The sequence below is a fragment of the Diplotaxodon limnothrissa genome, linkage group LG20 (assembly GCF_057381915.1).
Source record: "Diplotaxodon limnothrissa isolate DT_005_m linkage group LG20, D_limnothrissa_male_GT1.1, whole genome shotgun sequence".
NCBI classification, from domain to species: domain Eukaryota; kingdom Metazoa; phylum Chordata; class Actinopteri; order Cichliformes; family Cichlidae; genus Diplotaxodon; species Diplotaxodon limnothrissa.
The window spans coordinates 30,311,101-30,331,451 of record NC_140615.1 but is presented as its reverse complement, the minus strand read 5'-3'; the positions used below and the strand labels follow the sequence as shown (position 1 = coordinate 30,331,451).

General features: G+C 41.0%; 1 protein-coding gene across 1 annotated transcript; it reads left to right on the top strand.

The window, feature by feature from the left end:
- Nucleotides 1-1,121: 1,121 nt before the first annotated feature.
- Nucleotides 1,122-18,924, top strand: stk35 (serine/threonine kinase 35). The gene is made up of 3 exons (XM_085344295.1): nucleotides 1,122-1,796; nucleotides 3,547-4,356; nucleotides 16,951-18,924. Exons 1-2 carry the CDS (start codon nucleotides 1,247-1,249, stop codon nucleotides 4,287-4,289), a joined length of 1,293 nt encoding a protein of 430 aa, XP_085200421.1. The 5' UTR covers nucleotides 1,122-1,246; the 3' UTR covers nucleotides 4,290-4,356; nucleotides 16,951-18,924.
- Nucleotides 18,925-20,351: the final 1,427 nt, after the last annotated feature.

The window sequence follows — 20,351 nt, the reverse complement described above, 5'->3', positions numbered from 1 at the left end:
ATGTCTGCGTCTCATTATATTTCCTGTTTTATTTTGAAGGGGTCCTGTGTTCCTATGTTCAATGTTTTTAGTTTTACTCTCTCCTTGTGATGTCGTTATGTTCATGTGTGTCAGCTGTTTCTCCATGTGTTCCCACTTCCGTCATTATCCTCCTGTGTGTATTTAGTCCGTGTGCTTTCAGTCATTCTTTGTCAGGTTGTCTGCTCATCCATGTACAGCTCCCAGTTTAGTTTCACCAATGCCCTTTTGTTTGTACCTTTTTTGCTAGCCTCAATAAACGGCTAGTTGTTTGCTAAATCCACGCCACGTTCAGTTTTTGGTCTGCGTTTGAATCCTCTTTTGCAAACACATACAGTCTGCCCCAGCCAGACTGTGACACAAGGGTATTTGCTGAGACATTGTAAAGTTGTTTTGAGTAGTCACCAAAAAAGGAATAATAAAATGAAGTTGTTATTATTCTCAACTCAAAGAATACAATAATTCTTTATTTTCAGTAAAGAATTTTTAAATCATGTTAATTAAAAAGCCATGTAAACCATGCTTCTGTTTTGTATTTCAGCCCAAGGAATCGAACAAGAATTTTCTCCTTTTTCCTTAAAAGCGAGCAAACTGCGATAGATATGGAATGAGATTCTAAATTGTCTGACTTTAGATTTTTTTCGCATTTCCATGCAAACACTTTAATTTCTCAGAACTAACCGAGCACTACCACTGATAGAATGGCTGCAAGGCTTTTGAGGGTTCAATCTCAAAACCATAATAACCCCGTTCAGATAGTAAACTAGATAAACGTGTTGGTTTTTTCATCTATGCTCAGTTCGTGATAAAACAAACTAGCGTACTGCCACAACACGGAATACTCATGCGTGGATCTGCCACAGGGTCCCTCTGTATGAGTAGGGCGAATAATTGAAGCTCACGGCCTTATCAATAAGCAGCCCCACGCGTGAGTACCGTCCCATCTGAAAATAAAAACAAATCCAGCATGCTGGCTCAATCTCCGCGAGCTACTTTCTCTCCCCACCAATCAGCGCGCCGCAGCTGCACGCTAAGCCACGCCTTCTGTTCTCTCGAGCTGGAACGTTTTGTTTATCGTGCCAAAGAAGTTGTTACAGCTTCGATGTGGCACGATTGTGTTCACTGTTAACACGCAGACTTTTTACATATCAAAGCACGCAGATAGAAGTAAGGACGTCGTAGCGTAGTGCAGGGTTAGAGTAATGACAAAGAAAGACGTCCAGCCTCCATGCTTACTTTTAACAAAAAAGAAGTTATGGATTCTAACGACGGTAGGAAGAGACGCAAGGTAAGCGGCTTTGTGCGGGGCTGCAGGCGGAGTGTGGCCGGAAAGATGAAACGAGAGATGAGCAAAGTCCTGCGCTCCATAGCGCTGGACGATAACAACCGTAAAGAGCTCGTGCAGGGGGAAGAGGACGACTACGACTGCTTCCCTATCAGTTTCCTCCGCAGTGACCTATTGGAGCCCCACTTAGTCGTGGCTCCCCGGTACAGCCTGCTACGAGAGGTCGGTCGTGGAAGCTACGGGGTGGTGTACGAGGCTGTAGCTCGGAAAACAGGGGCCAGGGTAGCGGTGAAGAGGCTGCAGTGTGACGCCCCGGAGAAAGTGGAGTTGGCGCTAGCCGAATTCTGGGCCTTGACGAGCTTGGAGAACCGACACCAGAATGTAGTCCAGCTGGAAGAGTGTGTCCTGCAGAGGAACGGTTTGGCCCAGAAGATGAGCCACGGAAACAAGAAATCCAAGCAGTATTTGCGGCTCGTGGAGACTTCACTCAAAGGTACACACGCTGCTGTTAGCCGTGCAGTATCACCAGTACAGTAATGAAAGTACAGGAGCTGCTGTTGGAGCTTGTGTCGTGGTGATTTTACCGGCCTAAGAAATGCAAACTTTACGGTGCACCGTGTTAAAGCCTCGATGTCTCATCTGAGATGTCTCATTCAAGATCCAAGCAGAATGAGAAACGACAAAAGGCCATATTTAAATACCGCTGAAGTTTGGTAGTTACTGATAGGCAGTGTTAGCAGTATTGTGAGCCTGGTTTATTATTTATTCTATTTGACACAATGAATTTTTACACTCCGTTACAAATAAGAGAATGCTGCTGAGTTCACCAAAGTGCTGTAGACATAAGTTAAAAGGTGCAGGTTTCATTCACTAAAGAGCATTTAAAGCCAACTTCGTTGCAGCCTGCCGTTACGTCACTCCACTACTACCTATAGAAGGCACAGAAAAGTACACGGTGCTGCCCTGCTCACGAGAGAACACAGTGTACTACTTACAGCCTGCCCTTGTTAACTGAAATGTGACATGTTAAATAGCAATATTACAGTGCACTGTCAATGGCAGAGTTGTTACATTTTTAACTTAATATGATCAGTGCAATTTTAACCTCTTTATCATATCGTTTGTTTACATTCATCAGCCCAGAGATACATTTAGTGATGTTTAAATGTGTCTTCAACAAACTGAAATTTAACATCATCTAACATCTTAATGCTGATGTTAAAAGCTGGGTTCTGAACAGGCCCAGTTTACAGTCTTGTTTTCTTTTAATAGCTTGCCTGTTATGTAAGTGTCACCACTGAGGCTCTCTGAATAAAATATTAATATGAAATATTAATCCTAAGCTGGGATCTCTTGGATCCATCAAGCAATGACAAAGAACGCTTGTAGATTTGAAACATTGAGAAGGATTTGATTTGTATCTTTTTGGCCCATCAGCTTTTGTCGTGATCCACCTAACAAGTTTTTCAAATGCAGTCAGTGATCATGACACAAGCATGATAACTGAGTGCAGCCTTTGCTTAATGCCTGTGAAAATCTAGCAAATTCAATGTTATCATTGTGGACAGGTAATGGTCTTTGAAGTGATGAGAAAGTAAATAACTCCCAGTGTCAATAGGAGCATGATTTGGTAATTTACCAGGACCTGTACAGAATGTCAGCTAATACTGGTGTATGGCAGCTACAGTATATTGATCATTTGGGCATTATGTAAACTGATAAGTCTTATCTGTCTATACTGTAACAATTCTTTAAGAACTAGAAATACAAGATTTTGTTCAAAGTAGTTTTCAAAAACCTCTGTACCCAGTTTGATCTGGCTTTAATAATGTTCATACAGTACACATCAGTCCTCATAGGTCCCCATAACTAAAAGATTAGAAGTTTGAAACCTCAAGCACAGCTTTATTTTGAGTGGCGCAGCTAAATGTGTCAGCAGATTGTGATCTGTTGCATGCAATCACAAACCAGTGACAGTACTTTTCCCTCCCTTCCTCTTTAAACGGTCCCACAGTGTACCATAACAGTAGCTTTTACCAGAATCTTGCAGTTGACTTTTAAAATTTTCTTTCCTGGAGAAAGAAATGGCATGACTTGTTTGAGTCAATGACGGATTTTTCTTCAATGCTGGTCACTGTCACGGCAGGGAGCACGACCGGGTTTAACTGCTCAGCAGCTGACTTCATTTCGGTGTTTGACAGTCTTCATCCCACTGTTCATATCTGCTCCCTTTGTTGTTGCAGGAGAACGTATCCTGGGCTACTCGGAGGAACCATGTTACCTTTGGTTTGTTATGGAGTTTTGTGACGGTGGGGACCTTAACCAGTACATTTTGTCCCGCCGGCCTGATCCCCAGACCAACAGGAACTTTATGCGCCAGCTGACCAGTGCTGTGGCTTTCCTGCACAGGAACAGTATCGTCCACCGCGACCTTAAACCAGACAACATTCTTATCTCACAGAAGTCTGGTTTTCCTATTCTTAAAGTGGCTGACTTTGGACTCAGTAAGGTTTGTGCTGGTCTGACCTCCAGAAACGGTGAAGAACATCCCATAGCAGGAGCAGGTGCCAGAGGGAGCATCCAGAACAGCTCGGTCAACATAAACAAATTCTGGTTGTCATCAGCCTGCGGCTCGGACTTCTACATGGCTCCTGAGGTGTGGGAGGGTCACTACACAGCCAAGGCTGACATCTTTGCTCTGGGCATCATCATCTGGGCAATGATCGAAAGGATTACTTTTATTGATGCAGAGTCCAAGCGTGAACTGCTGGGTACTTATGTTCGGCAAGGCTCGGAAATTGTCCCTGTTGGGGAGGCTTTGCTGGAGAACCCCAAGATGGTGCTCCATATTCCTCAGAAGGCCAGAAGCTCCATGTCTGAGGAGGAGAAGAAACTCCTCCACGAGATGCTTGCAGTAAACCCTCAGGACCGACCGGACGCCTTCCAGCTGGAGGTGCGGATGGACCGAGTCACATGTGCTGTTTGACAGACAGCACCTCCTATAACCTCTTATTTCCCTTACCACTCAAAGAAGGGACCTTTCAACTTCCCAGGTAAGATTCATGTCTTTATAAACCATGACCTCATCTGTCTGTTAGGAAAGGAAGCACATTAACAAAAAAATGTTGTAACAGAAGAACTGTAATGCCAAGATTAATTGTTGTTGTTATCATGTGGTTAAATTAAACTTAATTTGTTAATCAGAGTTCACCAGAGGCCTGGCAGAGGTTAACATTTACTTACCTAATACATGCTGTGGGAAAGAGACGGTAAAGTGCTTAAATCGTATAGAATAAAGAACTATGAGTCGATGATTACATGTGGTTGGGAGTTTAAATTGCTGAGTGGTCAATAAGGCCAGAAATGCCAGTCCATTTCATACTGAAGGTGAGCTTACTTATATCTTGGTTGCTACAGTACACAATCCTTCAGTTAAGAAATGTCCATTTCTTAATGTCCATTAATGTGCCGCTCAGGTGCGTCTGCCTCCCCTGCAGACCACACCCCGTTACACACACTAACGTGGTAAAATACATATTTAGGCAGAATTTTGCAAATATCTATTTTTTATTTTTTAGCAGCATAGTGCTTTTTTCCTATTATTCTTTTTTAAAAAAAGTCAGGTCAAGGCTCCAAAAGCCCAAAGGTGATATAAGGGTGGCGGCTCACAACAGTTTTTGTTTGCGACATGGATCATTTTAGTTCAGCTGGGTGTCTTTCCTTTTGTTATATTTCTTTAAGAGTTCAAAATGTGTTAAATAAATAAAAAAAAGTCATTTTCTTTGTAGCACTTCATGGATTTCATAAGCAACACACCTTAGTTGTTCACACAAAGCATAAAGGTAAAAAACAATATATACAGTGTTATCTTCATTTTAGATGTCAAAGTATTTGCGGCTCCCAGTGTTTTCTTTACATTGAACCCGGGTCCAAATGGATCTTTGGGTCTTAAAGGTTGCTGACCCCCTGTCTTAGAAGATTGATCGAGTAGATTGTGGACCATTTCTGTGGGACGAAAGACAAATTAGGCAGCATCTGATTAAAAATAAAATAAAATAATGAATTCATAATTTTGTCTTTGACTTAGTTATTTGTCACAATGTATTTGGCAATCTGCAGAGGGCAAACTATTTTTGTGCCACATAGAGCTGGGCGATATATCGAGTTTTTAAAAAATATCGATATATTTTTATACGAGATATAAGATGTGACAATATCCTTTATATCGATATAGTCTATGTTACGTTATAATTATACTTGTGGAGCCGCAAGTTTGCCTCTCTTTCGTCCACTTTCGTCTTTACGCAACGTTACTCGGCCTCGCCTCTCCTTCACTGAACACAACTCCCCCTCCTCCCCCATCGCTTCACCTGCAGGAAGCGACAAGATGGACACAGCAAATCTCCGTTAACGAGTTACTGCGCATCGCCCCGTGCGTGGGGCTGGACGGCGTCAACGTGTTAGCTAGCTAACCACGCTAACGAGCTAACCACGCTAACGCCATGCAGCCCAGAGGTGCTGCACGGACTAAAATCCTTTCATTTTCTCAAAAGTTGACAGCGTGCCTTATGTATGAATTCTGGTTGTGCTTGATGGCCGCGAACCGATTTTATGTGGAACACGGCGCTCAGCAATCTGTCAAAAAATGTTTTAGTACGACTTTAGTAAGCTACGGAGCTGCACCGCTTGATGGATTGTCGGAGCATTACGGCTGAGCCTCGCGGAGTGATACGTACTGTGCTTCAACGTAATATTACCCTACTGTGTATAAGGACCATAAATGGCACCTGTTAAGAGACGTGGTTGCGAAGCGGATTACAAACTCCAGGCTGTCAGTCACGCAGTACAAGTTGGGAACAGAGCAGCTGTGAAATCTGTCTTTGTTATTGTGCTCAGCGTCTTTTAGTTTACATTTTGACTGCACAATTGTGAGCTTTTTGTTATGCACAAAAACAACATTGTTTTCTTTTATTTATGGAGCATTATTATTTAATAAATGCTCATAATTTATTTTTGAGTAAATTTTATGTACATCTGCTCTATGTTAATAAAAGTGCCTGTGTGACATCTGGGAAACAGCTTTGACTAAGAACTCTCTTTTTGTTCTTACTTTATGGCTTTAAAAAAATATATCGAGATATATATCTTATATCGCCATCCAGCTAAAAAATATCGAGATATGAATTTTGGGTCATATCGCCCAGCCCTAGTGCCACATACATATAGAAAAGTTTCCCTGTCAGTATTGTTGATATCATTGCTTTGGTACAGCTTGCGTTTGTCATACGTAACATAAGGGTCACCAACATTTTTATCTGTGATGGAATTTTGTTTGACTCGCCATTAAATACGAATTGACGAATTTGGGGAAAAAAGCACAGTGGGCTTGGGTACAGGCTTTTTGTTACTAACTATAACCCAAGAGCCAAGTTATAATTAATTATAATGACGCGTTTGAAAATGAATTAGAAAAGCAGTTATCTCTGTCCTCTGCTGATCTCTTGATCCATGGGAACCAAAGCCTCAGGTGACATCCTAGACCTGTCCCTTCACTTCACATACACCCAACTTCTGCTGACGTCTTGCCAGAGCTTCGCACGTCACTGCAGGATTAACTGAGGTAAAAATATCTCCGTATTCAAAATGAGGGATTCATTTTAAATGATCGTGTTTGACAAAACAAGTCTTGCTTAAAATGAACGAACAAATACAAAAGCGTTTATGGTAGGTGAGAGGAGGCGTGTCCATGTCCTCAGGGGAGAGGAGAGGGTGGTTCAGGAAGACTGCTGCGTGATCAGTACTGGGAACCAAACGGGGTACAACCCTGGCCTGAGGGCAAACAGCGCGTGTGTGTGTGTGTGTGTGTGTGTGTGTGTGTGTGGGAGGGAGAGGGGGGGCAGTGTGAGAGTGAATCAGAAAGCGTTGAATAAGCCTTCTGGATCTTTGGCATTTGTACAGTAAATGTGTTTTATGTGGTTTGTTTTCACACCTGACAGTTTTGGAAAACACTGACTTCAGTTTTTATCACCACAGAGACTGTTCAATAAACCTCTCGTGATACACAGCCTGGCTTATTTATGATCAGTGAAAACTTGGCCTGACCTTATGCTCAGTGTTGTTCTGAAGAGGGTGATATGTAAATCTCACTTTGGATTATTCTGAAAATGATTAAAAACCCCACAATGTTCCCTGCTTTAGCCCTAACTCGTACCACTTTACCCAGCTCTTTCATACTTGGTTATGTGCCTTTGTGATCAGTGTGCAGTGGGAAACACCAGGGCATCAAACAGATTTTAATATTAGACAAAGATAAGCCAACAACTAATGTCTACAAATGAACATAATTCAACAATAACAAAGAGACTGAGCAAAAATCGCAAAGCTGAAAACCACTGTAGACCAAAAAGAATGCAAAGGCTCATCTCACATTTCCAGATGTTTCTTAATAAAAAACATCTGGATGAGCCACAAGATATTTGAAAATATTTTGTCGACTAATAAAACAAAGGTTGAACTTTCTAGAAAGTTTTCATCCCATTAAACCTGACATAAAAACGTACATAGCATTTCAAATAAAGAACACCAACAGTCAAACATGGTAGTAGCATGGTGCTCTCTACCAGAACATCCTGAAGGAGAATGTGCAGCCATCTGAAGCTCAGTTTTTGCAGCAGGGCGATGACACCTGAAGTCTACCTCAGAGTGACCCCCCCCCCCCCCCCCAAAATAAACCCCCTCAAAATATAGATTATAGTCAAAGTCCAGCATTAAAATCCTATTGAAATGCTTTGGGGTGACCTTAAACAGGCAGTTTATGTTAGAAAATCAGTGTGGTTGAATTTAAAAAATTCTGCAAAGAAAACTTGGCTAAAATTCCTCCAAAGTGAAAGACATTTATCGCAAAAACCTTGATTGAACTTCTGGTAGCCAAGGTTTGCACAACCAGCATTAGGTAGTTACTTTTTCATTTAGGCCAGGACCAGTTGCGTTGGATAAATCTACATCCTGGACCTAGATATAGAAGCAGAGGAATGGTCAAGGGTGCAGCTAGCATCCTGGTATCAGTAGCACAGTTGGATACGTTAAGCTGTGTTGTCAGGCTGCTGAAAGCTGATGCCTCTCGTTTTAGGGCCCACTGTGGTGGGGCTCCAATCCAAGTAGAAATCCTTGACTGTTAATTTTCAGGGGAACTGACTGGAGCATGAGAGTAGTGATGTAACTTCTGAACCCAGCACCAAAATAAGCCAGCTTTTCAGGAGACTTGCCTGATTTGAGGGGTGGTTTTGAAGAGGGGAGGAGTAGAGCCAACGAAGGAGCTTTTGCTGGTGGGTAATCTTCATTTATTGAAGCTTATAAAGTTGCAATTTTGACAAGATGGCAAGCGAGTGACTGGAGCAGAGAGAAGAAATGTGCAGAATGAATGTGACAGACCTGATTGTTTGGTAGTGCCAATGGCTGCCTAATGGTCCTGCAGCATGGCACGTGGTGTTTGGTGTCTCACTGACTGCTTTGTTCTTCTTTGTTTGTTTTAATACGAAAGCTTACATGAAAAGGAACAGACTGTGTTTTTTCCTGTTTTGGAAGTGGATAACATCCATATTCCTGCCCTGTCGTGCACTGCAAACAGGACAGCATTGTAGCCTACCCACTGTAGATATATCAGGACAACATTGTAAAATTATGGATTATTTTATTCATAATATCAGGATAGAATAACTACTTTTGCGGCAGTGTGTGCATGAAAATGTCCTGGTGAGATTGTTTAGAATGAAAACCTTTTGTAGTGCATCAAATGGCTGTTCAGGCGATGCTCAGCGACCTAAATCATTCTCCTGTTTGTTTGAACTTGAACTCTCCACTTGCCTGGATTAAGCATTCAGCTCCACAGTACTGTTCGCTGTCACAGACCTCATTCTGTGACGTAAGGTCTCTCAGACCTGAAGATGCCACTGCATGTTAGCTTCCTGTCGCAGACTGGCCTCATTCTCTCGTGTCATGATTGGATAGCATGTTACGCAACAGGAACGGCTCACAGCATGGCTGTGGTTCAGTGGAAAACCCTGAGGGATTAGTGTTTGTAAGCACACAGAGAGAAGGGGAGGCTGTAGTTTTTGCTGCTTGTGCATATTTACTGGATATCAGGACATGTTTGACTGAGGGAGAAACCATCACACTCACCAATTTCAGACCAACGAGGAAAAGCACAATGTGTTGAATCTGTGGCTATCTTATGATCTCTCATCCAGTCAGCACGACGATGATGTCTTATTTTCTATTAATGAGATGTAGAAAGAATAAAAAGCTTGTGTGTGTGTGTGTGTGTGTGTGTGTGTGCGCGCGTGTGTACAGGTAAATGAGCTTTGCAATGTGAGCTCTGGAAAACTGAAAACTGCATGTGCCTGTATACAAGTCATTTGTACTGAGTGATGAGCACAGACTTGGAAAGTAACTGAGAGTAAACAAAAAACACAAAGTAAAATTACTGCTCAGCGTTTTCTTGCTGAATGAGTTCATCTGGATGCAGCAGTGTGGTAACTGGAGATCATAGAGGAGGAAAAAATGCTCTTGATGCGACTTAAATTTTCTCAACTTAACAACAATATTGTTACAACCACGTCGTGTTTGACGCACAACATGGTTGTAAATGAAGGTTGGGCGATTGGACGATATATCGATGATAGGCTGAGCGTTTCACTGATGGTTTTTACAAGAGATTTATTTATTTGCCCATGAGTAAATTTGCTAATAATGTTGGTCGAAGCTAACCGAAGCAGTCGATGGGAAAAATGATAGCGCTGAAGAGTGCGCCCAAACGTTTGTTTACTTAAACTCACAACAGAAAAAAAGAACGGCAGCAGCCTACGTTCAGAAATAAACAAAAAGATTTTATTGAAATAAAAACCCACAATGGTGCGGAGGGAAACAACGAGAAGCTTTCTTCTTTTTTCCACTCTAACCTTATCTGCTTACAGACCAAACAACAGATACAAAAAGTCAGTTAAAAATCAAAATATTTATCACCAATCGTCGGTTTTTGGACTGACGACTGTCGGTTGGAAAACTGTTACATATTCTCCAACCTTATAGTAAATACCTGGGAGGCTCACTTAGGCTGCCAGAAACTGGAAAGTCCAGGCTAACAAGCCACCAGCTCAGTCATGTGTGATAGGCAGATCACTCCTTGTGTGTTTCAAATGAGCATTTTCTTATGTGTGCAGTGAGTCTTCTCATTTGTGATTACACTGACAGTCCAGAATACAGTCTGTTGGCTGTCAGATACAAGGAGAGATTCATGGCATTTTCCTTCTCTTTAAAAATGCTCCATCTTAGTACTTTGTTTTCAGTTCTGTTGTTACAGGTGGATAAAATCAAGCACGCTTACTTTTACAAGTTGAGAGGGCTGAGTAACAACAAAAACTGAACATCAGGAACTTTATGGCTGGACTGCTCCTGTGAGTGTAATGTGTAGGTGGCCCTTTGAATCTAAATTCAAAGGTTTAAGCCCTTTATATCTGGTTTTCTTTATGTGCAATTAATTACTTTCATTCTAATTCTGAGCATTGTGTGGCGTATGACATTTCAGAATACTATAAATCATCATTATAGGACAATTTAACAAATATAGATTATTAAATATTATTATAGTGCAGGCTTCTGTCTTACAATATGATCATCACGTTCTCCAGTTTCCCCTGAAGGTGAAGTAGAGCAGCTCGCCTGCTAAGTGGAAGGCTGGCGGTTCAGTGCCTGCATGCCAAACATCTGTGGGTATGAACCCCAAGTGAACATTAGGTATAGAGAAAACATGCTTGTGTATATGAGGCGCTTTGCATGCATGTTTCCTTGTATAGAGAAATGTGGCGTATGCAGAGAATGATTCTGATTTACTAACATGCACAAGGCGGGTGTGTAAGAATGTTTCCACCCACGTGTCATTTGCGCTGTGGTCAGTAACATACAACATGGATACATGTGTTTTTGTGTTGTCTTCATAAAGGACATAGTTTGAAAGGTGGCATCGGATGGCCGGGGTGGAATATTTAGTGACATGAGTCAGCATTGATGTCCATGTGCGTTGTGCGTGACATCCCCTAATCCACCCCCACCCGCTCCTCTGCTGGACAATGAGATGAGAGTGCTGCTTTTGGTTGATGGCTTATGGGAGCTTTGGTCAGGAACATTTTGTCTTCTTGTGTGCAGCCGTGTGTCACTGCTATCCAGTCCAGAGCAGTGTAAGCTTCTGTACTGCACACACGTACGGTCCTTACTTTCAGGAATTCTTTTGATTTCATATGAGCTTTTTCAGCATGTTGTCCTTGCCACGGACACAAGAATGCTTATGTGCTATAAAGACAATGCGTTTGATGCTTTCACTCTTCATATGGCTTTTAGTACTCTAAAACAGAGAGGATGCTGATTGTGGACAGCAGCCTGAAGGCACAGTATGCCATGTTATGTACGGGCTCAGAAAGCGTGGGCTATTACAGGGCGGCTGAGAAATGCTGAGAAGCAGTCTTTACGAGAGTTTGGGAGAAAGCGTGATGAGCACACTGGTTTGTTCTTATGTAACATTGTTGTAAAAACAGGCTAGCTGAGTGGCTGCAGCGCTTGTAAATATTTCCTTTGGGTCCTCGGGGCTCTGAGGAAGAACTGCAAAAACCAGTTCTTACACAAGTGATCACAACGAAGCACCTCACCGTGTTCTGTGGTGTATTCAGAAGCAAAAAGACTAAAAGCTCAAGCCAACCCCTGCTTCTAGGCTTGGATGTCTATAATTTACGATAGGCAACCTTCCTGTACAGCCCAGCAAACCACCTTTTCTCACAGTGAATAACATAGAGCCACATCTCTTCCACTCTGCTGTCTCCATTCACAGCAGCTGTGTTGGATCTAATGGTGTGTAAGCTCTTTACATGATGTTAATCTGCTGACAGTCTGCATGCCATCAACCACAGACTCACAACTCTGTGGTGGCGCTGTCATGCTTTGTTCTCCTGCTTATTTCTCTTTGGTTAAATGTTGCCAACTGTGGCTAACTTCATTTTGACTTGTAAATAATAAATAGAAACAGTTTGATCAGCAGAAAGTGAGGATTTTGACCAACAGGAAGAGGGTTTGACATGGTTTGATATCTTTGGGTTTTGAACCTTTGTTGGAACAGAACTACACATATTTCACAATAAAATAACAAACAATGACTGTAATACCTGCTGTAAGGTGGCTGAGGAAGTAGAGTAGATCATCTGCCAATCAGAAGGTTGGAGTGTTCTTTTCCCAATACTTCATATGAAAAAAAGCTTTGGGTGATCAGTTAAAGTAGAGGAGTGCTCTATAAATACTAGTCCATTTACGATTTGTCATGTTGGGATTGCACACTGGAAATCATGTGCTTCTTTTTCAGTTTCATCCATAGCTGTTGTTTGTGTCCCCTCATTCTTTGTGTTGTGGCACAGTTCCTAACATTTGTCCTGACATTTAACAGGGTTGCAGCATTAAAGGTCAGATTAGCATCACTCACATCCTAAATATCTGCTCATGAGAGAACAAATTTGTTGTGGTCAAATCATGGTTCAGTGGTTAAAACTCTCACAGCAGAAAGCTCCTGGTTTGAACGTTGGCCATTCTGTGTCAAGATTTCATCCAGATACGGCAGTTTCTTCCCACACCCCATAGATGACGACATTAATTTGAATATTCTATATTTGCCATAAATGAGATTTAGATAAGGTGTGCAGGATAAAGCAGTGTATGAATGTATGGTTAAATCTGGCTTGTAGTCTAAACTGCTTGGAGTGATAAGTAAGAGTAGAAAGTTGCTGTGTGTGTTTGCTGCCTCTGGCAGTCCTACCACTTCCTGTAAGATACTGGTCTCCACTGCTGCTTTTTAATGAGGCAGTCTGCCTTTGAGTTATAAAACAAGAGGAGGCAGCAGGCCGTAGTTCTGTCCAGGATATACTGAGCTTCCATCTGGCCTGTTTTCTTTATTACACTTGCTTATAAAGAACGTTAAACAGAATAATTATATGTTGAATTCAGTGAAAGTGGAGTTTCACATTTTTAACCTTTTTAGTTTAACGACAGCTAGTTTCAGGACGAGAAAACACGACTAACTAGACTTAAAGCGTTGATTTCTCTAATGGTAACACAATGTGCTGTTTAAAACTAGCGATGCTACCTTCATTTGACTTCCAGTGTGGATTAAACACACAGGGAAAACCTCTGTGCAGCACCTCATGCTCCAATCAGACAGCGAAGAAGAAAAAATACACTTAAAATGCTAAATATTATATGAAAACATATTTATACCAAAAAATGTTTACAGTATATTAAAATATGACAAATTAACATCTGAAAAATAAATGGCGACTGAAAGTGTTGCACATTGTGCCGGGCATTATGGATGCACATTGTTCTATGTTCCATTATGCTATTTTTACTCCCGTAGTTTTTGTGAAATATTTTCTTTCTCTATACAAAGTAAAATAATTTAGGCATCTTACATCTTAAACTTAGCACTGTGTGTTTGTACTTGTCTATTTTCCCCCATTTATACCCTTTGTATTACTACATTTATTGCTCATGTCAGACGTGTGCGTCCTGCTAAGCTGATCCACTTTTGTCCATAGCGTGTGATGTTATGCAACATATGAAAAGAGGAACAAAGCGCTGCCAGCCTGAGCTGTTGCATGTCAGCCGGTGAGCTATTATTAGAGCAGTTCTGAACCAAACATGGACACATCCAACAGCAGGAAGTATGGCTGTGTGCGGCAGTGCTGTCATTTTTACTGCAGGTAGACACATACAAATGTGCACCATTCTACTTTTGCACCCAGTGACCTCAGTGCCTTTGCTATAGCATCCCTGTGCAGTGCACATTTCTTTTCGTTATAGTAGTTTGCAGAGCTCTTCAGACGAAACGCCTCTGTTATAGGGTTTGATTCAGAAGAGATCTAAATCATTTTGCATGCCACATATTACAGTGAGAGAAAATAGTTGATCTGCTGCTGAATTTGTAAGTTTGGTCAAGAAATGAATAGTCTCTATATTGATAGTTTCATTTTGATAGAGAGGGACAGAATATCAATCAAAAATCCAGAAAACATCTATTTTGAAAGTTATGGATTGATTTGTACGTCATTGAGTAAAATCAGTAATTGATCCTCTATAAAGTAGCCAGAGTTCTGATTGGCTGTGTACCCATGCAATACACAGATTACAGATTGTCAGTCAGATACGCCTGATCTCAACACATACGTTGAGATCAGGAATGAACATTAGGGATAAGAGACCTGCACAATGCTGGAATGGGCTACAGACAATTAGCAAGATCTGTTGGTGCGAGTATTCAGAACTGGAAGAAATACACTGCTCAGAAACATTTTAATCAGATTCTAGCTTCAAGTCAATGAAATGTCTGAGATATTGATCTCATCAATTAGTTCAGTTGTATTTATATAGTGCAAAATCCCAGGAGTCGTCGTCTCAATGCGCTTTATATAGAAAGGTAAAGACCCTACAATAATAATAATAATAAAACATACCACCAAGGCAACAAAGGTGTGGTTAAAGAAAATTAATGTCATCGAGTGGCTTAGCCTCCCCCTCCCCCAGGAAATCTGTGGAGGGAGGTGATGCTTCAAGTTGTCGAGTGTAATCCAAGAAACCAAATAGTCTGGCTGACATTCTGTCTCTACTACTATAAAATTAGAGACTGTTCTTTGGAAGTAAGCAAAGTTACAAATTCAGACGAGTATCAAATAATTTTCCTCTAGTGGATTCATTATATTGGAATTATACTCAAAAGAAAACGAGTCTTACCTGGCGGGCTTGACTAAACTAGTTTGTGTTTTCTAATTTTTTTCCAACCTGTTCTGGCTGTGCGAATAAATATGCGAATAAACATGCAAGGCAAGGCAAATTTATTTGTATAGCACAATTCAACAACAAGGTGATTCAAAGTGCTTTACAGAGACATTAGAACCAAAAACAAATAAAAAGCATGATTTAAAATTGATTAAAACAAGCAAACAAACAAACTAACTAAACACACACATTTCACACCTGTTCGCGCGATCTGAACCGTTTTCGTAAGGGGAGCTACCAGTCCTTCTGTGGACGAGCTACTTTCTATTTTAAATTCCCTGAATTTAAAATACTCTCTAGACCCAGTCTAGACCCAGCTGGGGAGCTACCCAGAGCTCTAAACCCACTAAACAAACAAACAAACAAACAAACAAACAAACAAACAAACAAAATCAAAACAGATAAAATCAGAACAGTATATAAAATCAAAACAGATAAAATCAGAACAGTATATAAAATCAAAACAGATAAAATCAGTAGTTAATGTAAGTTTTTAAATTTAAGCTTAACAAACAAACAAAACAGTATATAAAATCAAAACAGATAAAATCAGAAATAGATAAGATCAGTAGTTAGTGTAAGTTTTGAAATTTAAGCTTAAAAGTGTGGATTTGGTGCTTTATTCAAATGCAGCTGAGAATAGGTGAGTCTTCAACCTGGATTTAAATAAACTGAGTGTTTCAGCTGATCTGAGGCTTTCTGGGAGTTTGTTCCAGATATAAGGAGCATAAAAGCTGAATGCAGCTTCTCCGTGTCTGGTTCTGACTCTGGGAACTGATAAAAGACCGGATCCAGATGACCTGAGGGATCTGGAAGGTTCATACTGGGTCAGGAGGTCTCTGATGTATTTTGGCCCTAAACCATTCAGAGCTTTATAGGCCAGCATCAGAACTTTAAAGTCTATCCTCTGACGGAATAAACATGCGAATAAACATGCGAATGTTTCAATCTTGTGACCTTTATTGTACATTGTGGAAAAGAAGATCTGGTGATTTCAATAGGTTTGCAGATGTTTAACTTAAACTCACGTGATAGTTCACTCCGCTGTACTTTTTAGATTACAAAGTGATGTTGTATATTTCTGCTGATGACTTAATCAGTATAATTGTCACGGTTTGCACTGGCAGACTGTGTGGAGGGAGAAAGAGGACCCAAATGCAGACACTTGGAACGAAACTATAATTTAACAAAAGGCAAGCCGTCTATTTGTGGCGGGGAAAGGTACAAAACAAAAAGGCAGATGCACACTGAGGCGAAACTAACTAGAACTAAGCTGGGAGAAACTAAACACAACAAAGAACAAAACCTTGAATATGATTAAAAACCTGAGCATGGAAAAACACGGAGGTGTGGACATGATGAGAACTCAGCAGACAACCTGACAACGAATGAATGAAAACGCAGACCAAATGCACACAGGAGATCAGGGGATGTGAAACTAAACACAATGAACATGGGACACCAGACCTCTTCAAAATAAAACGGGAAACGTAATGAGATGCAGACATGAAACACATGAAGGGTGAGGGAGACTTAAACACCGAGGAATCTAAGAAACGATGAACTATAACAGGACAACATTGGTAATACAGAAATGAACTTAGATAATCTAATGAACGTAAACATAAACATCAAAATATATTACATCTCAAACCACTGGGTCCAGTGACCCATTATGGTGACAGTATTATTACTTTTGCTACTGATTTGTTCTTTCTGAAATGACTTTTGCTCCTTTATGCTGACCTGCTAATTCTTTGTCCCTACATCTGTGTCCTACACAGGTATCGACTCCAGTGGAAAAACGGACCCTGACAAGCTGAATTGTGAGGAATCTTCAATCATAATTTAAGCACAGAGTCACAGACTGCTCACTCCAAAACAGTCTGGACCAGTCTGCAAGTCAAACCACAACGACGCACTTCCAACTCCACGTAGTTCCAACACAGTCACTGTGGTGCTTTGGACTGGGGACGAATGGAGCACATAGTTTCTCTGAGAGCGACCTGGGCATGAAACTGTGCGTCTGTTTTGTAGTGGTGGACTTTTGTTCCCATCCTTCCCAGTATAGGCCTGTTCTTCCTTAATTGTGTAAGGTCTGTGACTGTGGCACAGGTTACTGTTTGTCATTGCACTCTACTGTACCAGTATTCAATCATTGTACTAATGATAGCAGTAGCTGTAAACGGTTGACATTCACCTCCCAGTGCAACCTTGTGCCTTAACAATGATGTACACCAAGTGCACTTTGATTTCTAAAACTATTTTGTGGGTCGCTTTTGAAAGTTCACACCAAGAAGGAAATTTACTGGAACCACTTTCATCTCATGTAAGCTGAGCAACTGAGTCTTCTGCTTTCAGTGGGGTTTGACACAATATTCCAGGCTGCATTAATATCATATGGGAAAGTGCCCCCCTCTGTCCAAACACTGAAGCACAATCATGAAACTGAAGCTGAGACATTGATTTAAACCAATGACAGGTGAAGTGATTAATGTTGATTACATTGAGGTCAGTTCTACAGCACAGTGAGTAGCACTGTTCCCAACGTCTGGTTTCATGGAGGCCCTCTCAAAACCATCGGGGCCCGAGGCATCCCAACATGCTAATGCCAGACACAACAGGACACCCCCAGAGTTTCTTCCTGTCAGTGTCCTGACAGGTCGGAGGTGTTTCGGGGTCGTGATCAGTGTCGCACTGGAGAAACACTGTGCGCATATGATCAGTTCTGTGCTCTAAAGGAAAAGTAGCAGGCCTGTATCAGCTCCACACAACCCTTCAGCAGGGAGTTCACACTATCCTATTGGCCGTTTGTTCCTGATTAATCCAAAGAGCACCTGATGGAAAAGCGCATCTATGTGGTAACGTGTAGTCATCCATGTTGAAAAGATACTGAGGATGGTTCTGTATTCTTTTGAATGGTGCAGCGTGAATCATGTGTATCGGGTCATATCTAAGCAGCACTGACCTGTTTATGGCAGAAGGACCTCTGATTAGCATCTGGAGACCATTCCCCAAACCAGCCACTGAAGTGTGTTAGACTCTTTGCAGTGTCGAGTGATGCTGTGGTTGGACAGACGCTTGTGGTTGGCTGATCGGAGCCCCTGTAACTCCTGGGAAACTTCTGGGATTTTTGACTTGATTTGTGAAAACTGGTCACTCCAGAAAATGAATAAAGCCATGGGGCTTGAAGGAAAAGAGCAAAATACAACACAGCAACTTTAGAAGGAGAGCGCAGTGTTAGATAGCTCTTCTAGCCTTCACTCCAGCATAGACCCGAGGAGCTCCTTTGGCTTTCACATCGCTGTATTACATGGTAGTATAATACAGTAGATTTTGAGGTGTTTTGTGATGTACCTCTACCTCATTCTCTCCACTCTGAAACCTCTTTCTTAGCTTTACTGTCTCTGTAGCAACCTTATCTTAGTCTGTGATACAAGACGCACTTTGAGTGGGATAGATTTTTACCTCAGACTCAATGACTTATTTTAATTCAACCTCTCACTGATATTTTTTTTCTTTTTTTGCTTAGTGACAACGAATCCCATTGTAACATCTACATCTGCAGGGTCTTCTGTCATAGATACTGTATAACAGAGCAATAAATATGTTGTCTTTAGTCAACAATGACAGATCCAGCTCAGAATAGTTTTAATGGCAGTTTGTGAAACAGACATAAATTTTAATTGGTTATGGTCATGGACATGAAGATGTGTGGGTAAGAAATAAATTAAACAAATGGTGACAGAAAGTCACAAGTCTACATACACAAACACATAGATTGGATTGCTTAAAGTATTTCCATAAGAACAGTGTTTGAAGGCGGATTCGCCTGCAGAAACATTGAAACCTGGCCAAGCAGTGCGAGTCAGTGTTGTTGTGGGACCTCACAAACATGTTTGTAATGTTTACACACTTATAAACTCGTTGTGAAGCATACTGAGATGTGCACCCATACTAATTCCTTGGATCCATTTCTGAGAGCCGTTTGTGGTGAATGCTAACACAACTTGAATGTGTTATTAAATTTGTGGTGAGTTTAAACGTTTGGAGTTTTGCTAATAGGCTAGCGTAACATAGACGGTCTTCCTTTTAAATTTTTGGGTTGTTGAATCTCTCCTGCTGCTCAGGAGTTTTGGTCACATTCATTTTTCTATAAGCACTAAAGACGAGGTTGATACCAAACTGTTATTCCTAAAGGCTTTACACACCTGCCCTGCTGCCACTTTCTGTACGAGTTAGCTCGTTTAGTTCTCTCGAGACTCGTAACGATTCCACTTTAAAACACTTTACTATGCAAAATGGTTCTGCCACAATGTGAGCACCACACAGAGCCACACCGTTCACAAGCTGTTGTAAGATCTTGAATTCCTCTAGTGCTGATTTCCAGTGAGTGCAGAAATGTTTCTTTGACATGTTGTTACATAAATACTGTTTTTGTAACTAAAGCTGACAGGAGCCATTAGAGAACCAAGAAAGCATTGTTTTTCTGTAACTATGTAACTATTCTCGGAATAAATGGTTAAAACTGTAAATGTCTGCATCATGTGTGTTACGTGTGAACTTTATTTTGTTTACAAAGTCACATCATAGCTGTCTTCCTTATTGGATGAAAATCAGATTCTTTAACAAATGTAATATAATGTTGGGATTAGGGAAATAAGTTTAAAAAAGCATTTTAATTATGGTTGGGGGCAGAAAACTTTCAGAGTGAAAATAAATGTGAGTCAGTACAATGAAGTCATGGATGCAAGCATGCAGTCTGCATTTCCTCAGCTGAACCGTTTGACACTCAGGACAATTTTGTCAAACCACCGGAAAAAAACAACTTTATATATTCACTAGTAATTTAATATCTACAGTGGGGCAAAAAAGTATTTAGTCAGCCACTGATTGTGCAAGTTCCCCCACTTAAAATGATGACAGAGGTCAGTAATTTGCACCAGAGGTACACTTCAACTGTGAGAGACAGAATGTGGAAAAAAAAATCCATGAATCCACATGGTAGGATTTGTAAAGAATTTATTCGTAAATTAGGGTGGAAAATAAGTATTTGGTCACCTCAAACAAGGAAAATCTCTGGCTCTCACAGACCTGTAACTGTCATGATCCTGGGTCCTTTTGACCCAGCATTTGTTTTCTCTTCGATTTTGGTTCTGTTCTTCCTCTGTTTAGTGTTTACTCT

Coding starts and splice junctions, on each gene's coding strand:
- stk35 (XM_085344295.1), top strand. CDS start 1,247: ATGCTTACTTTTAACAAAAAAGAAGTTATGGATTCTAACGACGGTAGG. Junction 1,797..3,546: donor CGTGGAGACTTCACTCAAAG/GTACACACGCTG, acceptor TTGTTGTTGCAG/GAGAACGTATCCTGGGCTAC.